The sequence below is a fragment of the Lynx rufus genome, unplaced genomic scaffold (genome assembly GCF_022079265.1).
Source record: "Lynx rufus isolate CCGP_SWC_20201006 ecotype Redwood Valley unplaced genomic scaffold, mLynRuf1.p SCAF_1, whole genome shotgun sequence".
Classification (NCBI taxonomy): Eukaryota; Metazoa; Chordata; class Mammalia; order Carnivora; family Felidae; genus Lynx; species Lynx rufus.
In genome coordinates, this window is record NW_025814823.1 from 29,620,050 (window position 1) to 29,626,143 (window position 6,094).

The following is a 6,094-nucleotide window of genomic DNA, read 5'->3' on the forward strand; positions in this document are numbered from 1 at the left end:
GCAAGGTCAGTGTGCACATCTGTTTCAGCTCAAAGTGGGAGTTAGTCATTTTAATGACTATGGGACAGGCATATGGTATTGTAAGGCATTATGTTATGAGACGTCTCGGGGAAGAAGGGACGGAGACTTGGCCTCAGCAAAGAGCACTGGCCCAGGAATCAGAAAAACAAGTGGCCACCCCACTTATCCCTGGGTCTTGAGAGTTGCTTTGGGCATAAAATAAAGAAGTTGGCCCTCATAGACGGTTCTCGTTTATGTCCTTGGAGCTCTGAGGTTTCACAGCGGTGGCCCACAGGTGAGGGTGGCAGAGCAGGTGGGGCTGTGATGTGGTCCTTTCTCTCCTGTTCATCTGCAATTTAACTAGGTGGCTCTGCTTGTTGTCTCTTTTATGTTTTGGATTTTTAAGTAAGATCTTAAGAAAAATAACTCCATGAAATATATATATTTTTAGTTTATGACTAAATTACATGGTCCAAAGGGCTCTCTTAGTTTAGACAACTTGTTAGTATACTAACTTAAAAAATAATTTACACACTGCTCCTGCTCAGTATGCTGCTGCCATGCTAGAACTTTCTCTGTGTTGTGGAGTAGTGGGTGGGTCTTGTCTTCCCTTCCTCCCCCTCCCCTCTCCACCCCTTCTCCTATCTTTCCTCTTTATTTTTCTGACTTAGAAGCATGTGTGTGTGTGTGTGTGTGTGTGTGTGTATACATACATATATATCTTATATATAACATACAAGATATAAAATCTTTAAAGAGGAAGGACTAAGAACTGATGAGAGCCACTTGCTATTTAGCGTCAGGCCAGTAGGTCAGAACTGCAAATAGCTCAGATTCAATTCAAGTCCAATTTTCTCCATCATTATGAAGAAAGATGGCTACATGGACAAACACTGGAAGAAGTATTTGATATTACTGGAGTATTACTTGTAGAAAACTCATTATCACAAGACCCATGGAGCACAGTTTTATTTTACCAGCAGAGAAGTAGAAATGGCTTGGCTAGCCAGTACCCTTTCGGGCACCGGCCTTCATTCAGTGGAACAGAAGATACCAGCACACTGTTTCAGCTAACTGTGGGTCAGTGCCCTTCCTTCCGTCCTGGTGAACTTCGATCCCTGCAGCACACTGTCCTCCGGGCTTGCCTGATCCTGAGAACCACTTCTGGAGTTTCTGATTTAGGGGGGCTGGAGCAGCGCCCACCAGCCTGTGTTCACTTTGCATCTCAGGTGGTCCTTCTGATCAGCCCAGTTTGGGAAACCTGTTTTCTTTGGCTGGGTCCGTGCTTTTTGCAGGTAAGGTTTAGAAAGCAGGCTCTGTTCTGTCCCTGTGCTCTCTGAGCAGCCACTGTTCACATGGGCTAAGGATGACTGTCAAAAGGAGTATAGCAGACAACATTTGTGGGAGTTCCAGCCACAAGCATCCTTCACTCATGCAGTAAGAGGCTGTGTGTGTGTGTGTGTGTGTGTGTGTTTGCGTGTGTGTGAGAGAGAGAGGGAGAGGGAGAGAGAGAAAGCATTGCACATAAGCTTTTACTATTAAGGCAATGCAAAATCTCAGAAATGAACAGTTTGTAAGTTCTTAGCAGATCTTAAGGAGACAAAATTCTAACACTAGGAGAGTGGTTTGTGGTCCTAATTTTACTTCCCTCCACCACCACCCCACTACCTTTGTGCCAGCAGAAGCTCCCTAACTAGACACAGGTATTGCATCATTTGTTTTTTTCTTATTATTTATTTAGGTTAATTAATTAATTGACAGAGAGAGAGAGAATGAGGGGGAGGGGCAGAGGGAGGGAGGGAGGGAGAGAGAGAGAGAGAGAGAGAGAGAGAGAGAGAGAGAATCCCAAGCAGGCTCTGCACTCCACACTGAGCCCCATGCAGGGCTCAGTCTCACAACGGTGAGATCATGACCTGAGCCGAAATCAAGAGTTGGGACGCTTAACCAACTGAGCCACCCAGGTGTCCCGGGTATTGCATCATTTGTAATGTAGCTTTAGCCCATTCTTTATGAGGAGGACACTGTCTCCATGGGGCAGCAGTGAGAGGTCTGTGCCCTCCTGAAGGGAATGGCGGGAGGGTAAACAGTCCACAGTTATTTCCAAAGTACTGGGCCCTACGCTCCGAAGGAGACTGGGCTGGTGGAGCAGGAATCACCTTGTCTGCTCTGAGCCGGTGGAGCTGTGGGGCATTTTCTAAGTACAATGAAGGTTATTGTTTGCCAAAATTCTGCTCAATATGGTGCTTTTTACAGCCAAGAATATTTGCTAATGAGTTTCTAATGACGTCTGGGTTCTATAAGATGAATTACATAACATTTGGGACAATATCTAGAAAAATCAGTCTGAGAACAAAGGCCCCAAGCAATGATCTCATCCCCTCATCCCACAAGGTAGGATGGTCAGCTATCTCATATTGGCGAGGCTATCCCAGATTTCAATGCCTGTTCCGTTTACGATAACGTGGGTGAGACCTGGCTTTGAAATTTGAGCTCCGTCCCTTGTTCCCAGTTATTAGCACTCTGATGTTTCCACAGTCCTGCAAGCTGACTTCCAGTAAACCTGTCCTTAGGGGATTTACCCATATGAAAGGGATAGGAGGTGAATTACAGCTGGTTCTCCTCTATAAGCTAATATAGAAGAACAGAGGCATGGATAATCCCCAAAGAGTGGGCAGTTCATTTGGTGGGGGATATCTTTTTGTTTGACAGAGACTTACCTTTCTGGATTACATTATGTCTGGGCTATTTACACTTCCAGGGAAAGTGGCCCTGTGCATGTACTATGCATAGATGGTGCCAAAGTACTCTATTTTGTGTTTTGTGATTTGTTTTTCAGACTTGGGTGAGATAGATCAGCGCCAAAAATTTTGGGAGTAAAAAATGTCTACCATGATTTTCTTCATTCTTCTGCCTGTAGAGGAAATAGCAATAACTTCATTTTTGGCCAGAAAATGTGATTCACTATTCCTCTGTATTCTTAGAATACTGCTTGCTCTCTTGGACCAGACTCTTGGGGTAAAGTAGAAGATGAAAAGAGGGAGCCCTACTTAGTCAGTATGATCATTCCATCTCTCTTTTCAGAAGCTTGTCAGTTAGTTGTGTTTGCCTTGAATAATTAAATGCCAAATGGTATTCATTTTAATATACATCATGCCTAAAATCTTTACCCTCCAAAAAGCAAAGCTATTTTTATCTCCAAATGACCTGTACCACTGAGGTTCTGTCATCAAAAAGACAGCTTTTACATTCGAATACCATACAATTTCCCAAAGGGTGACAATCAGAAACCCTGCTATTAATGGAGATGTAGATCTTGAAATTGTTCTCCTGTTCAGATTTGCTGCTTTCAAACATGAGCATTTGGCCTAACTTTTCTATTTAAAATACAAATACATTACAGCACTTTTCAAATACACACAAAAATACTGTGCAATTCTGATCTTACAAATCGATGCTTGTAAATCTGATATAGTCTCTAAAACAGACTCAGCGCTAAATGGCATGATTATCTACAGTAGGCATTTGAGTTAAAAATACAAATTATGCAGTGACTGCGGAAGATGTGATGTGTAAAATGGTTGAATTGCTTTCAGCACCATTTTCTCTAAGTACTGGAATTCGTTCATGCTTTGAGTTTCATGGTTGGGGGGGGGTTCCCCCCCCCACAAACAGCAGCCACAGCTCCTCTGAGGGAAGTGATTAAGAAACAGCCCTTTGTGTGCACCCTGGAGATGGAATTCTTTTCCATTAGTCGAAATAAGCTTATACCAGGCCTGGCAATGGTCATCAAGATAAAATGTCCCCCTTTACATAGGTGAACAAAATTCAGAGTACTTAGAGAACACCCTGGAACTCTGCCCAGTCAAGCTAGAAGCAGTTTTTATACTCCTTGAGAGATGGTGGAGCTATAAAATAGTTACATACAAAGAAAGTGGGACAGCAGTTAGTGAAACATTTGCCGTTAAATCACACGTGACTAGGCCAGAATTGATTTTTAAAGAGATTTGCCACCTTTAAGGAATTTCTTTTCCTTAGGGCAAGAGAGAAGGGAGCATTCATGGATAGGTCTTATGCAATAAACAGACAAAAACTCCTGAAAATTCAGATTCATCCCCAATACTGGGTCTGAATGTTACTCCACTATCTTTGTCCTAGGTTCTTAAAGTCACAGCCCTTCTCAGCTGGGAGAGGTCCTACAGATCATTGAATTCCATTTCTAACCCAAGGGATGAGGCCAGGGGGGTGCGGTGCCTCACCCACAGTCACACAGTCACACGACTGCAAGCGATCCGCTGAGATCGGCAGAAAATGGCTTTCCCCTACCTGTCCATGGATTTTCCCGCTACTCTACCTTTTAATATTCTCTGTTAAAACCCTGACTTGCTTTTCTACAAAGTAGCCAAGAGCAGAGAGCAGCGCGGCCGTGTAGGAGGGAAGAAGGGAGAAGGTGCCCCGAGGGGACCCAGAGGAAAGCTCGAGCTGGGGTGAGCCGCCTGCTCCGGCCCTGCGCTCTGGCTCCACCTAGAGGTGAACGTGCGGGTGACAGCGAGGACCCCGCCGCCCCGCGCGCCTCCCGGCCCCGCGCGCCTCCCCGCCCCGCGCACCGGCTCTCGCCCTCGCCCTGGGGTCCGCACTCCTGAGCGACGCCCTCTGGACTTACGTGATTGTCGGTCCCCTTCCAGAAGTAGAAGGCCCCGATGGTCCCGAAGAGCAGCAGCACCGCCCCCGAAATGAGAACCACAGCTCCGAGCTTGAGCAGCCGCGCGGGGCTGGAGGGCTTCACGGTCACCGTGGCGTACGCCTGAGGACCGGGGCCGGGGGTGGGGGGAGCACAGGTCACGTCTGCGCCGCGCAGCCTGGGACTCGGGGCTGGGGTGGGGGACGGCGCGCCCCCTTTCGCGGCGCTCCCTCCCGAAGGTCCCTTGAACTCAGCGTGGATGTACGATAAGCAAACTTTTGGCGGAGCAGGGCCATTGCCCCGCGGCTCTGCACCCTCCGCCGGCCACAGTACGCCTGCTCCTGGGTCCCGGCCCACGCTCCCCTTCCCACTGGTCTGCGGATCCCGGGCCCCCTGCACACGCGCATATTTGGGGACCCACCTCCCACATTCGGTGGCACAAATCCCTGACTCCGGGCAGTCGATCCAGGCACCCGCGCAAAGGCCCGGCCCTGCGTGTCCACTGACCCGGCAGCGGGACCGGGGATTCGGAGCTGACTCACCGGGGGACTGCAAAACTCGACGTCGTCAGGCCCCACTAGGGCGATGGGAACTTTGTCGGAGTTTTCTGTCATAGCTGTGGCCGGAGGTGCGAGACGCTGGGAGGCTCCGCGCGCGCCCTGGGCTCTGTCTCGCTGCCCCAAAGCGCCGGGCATTTCAACGCCGCGCACACGCGCGTGCACACAGCGTGCCCCGTCCCGCCCGGGGCCAGCCCCGCGGTTCCCACCCCTTCCAGCGCCTCGCCCTCTCTCCTCCCTTCCCTCTCCCGCCCCAGCAGCAGTGTGAACTAGTCCTGCATTCCGGACGTCCCCCCTTCCCGCTCTCTCCGGTCTACTGCGCCCCCGCCCCAAACACCCTGAGTGTGGCACGGTGGGGTGGAGATGGGGAGGGATGGGTAGACCGGGAATGCTGAGTCCTGCGATCTCAAGAAATGGGAAAATGCGAGGACTCTTTTTACCATCCAAGCATCTCCTAAAATGTCAGAGGACTCTACTGTGATACCCAGCTGGAGGCCCATTTCCTGCCTTTGTGTGTGCCCTGGGAGCTGGTGGAACAGGACAGAATGGAGAGCAGAGTTTGGCATCGCTGGAGGGCCCCTGGGACTAGAGCATGGAGCAGGGCCTTGGAGATGGCCCTTGCCACCCCTGTCTCTAGGAGGTCTAGGAGAAGGTCTAGCAGGGGGGTACAGCGGTAGCAAAGGTGAAAGCCAAGCAGAGGGGACTCGGGGGAAGGAGCTGAGGAGATCAGAGTAAGAGTGCCTTCTATTTGGTTGACTAAGTTAAAGAACAAACAAATCAACAATGGCAACGCGGGCACCCCCCCCCCAAACATTATGTCCAAAGGAATAACTAAAACATGTATTTTTTAAAGAAGCAG

General features: G+C 49.3%; 1 protein-coding gene across 1 annotated transcript in view; it reads right to left on the reverse strand.

Moving 5' to 3' along the window:
- CNMD (chondromodulin) overlaps positions 1-5,317 on the reverse strand; it is a 33,005-nt gene extending 27,688 nt beyond the window's left edge. Inside the window, exons 1-2 of the mRNA XM_047080513.1 lie at positions 5,221-5,317; positions 4,661-4,801 (exon numbers count right to left, since the gene is read on the reverse strand). Of these exons, the coding sequence (XP_046936469.1) occupies positions 4,661-4,801; positions 5,221-5,292 (213 nt within the window). The 5' untranslated portion in view covers positions 5,293-5,317. The remainder of the gene's footprint in view (positions 1-4,660; positions 4,802-5,220) is intronic.
- Positions 5,318-6,094: the final 777 nt, after the last annotated feature.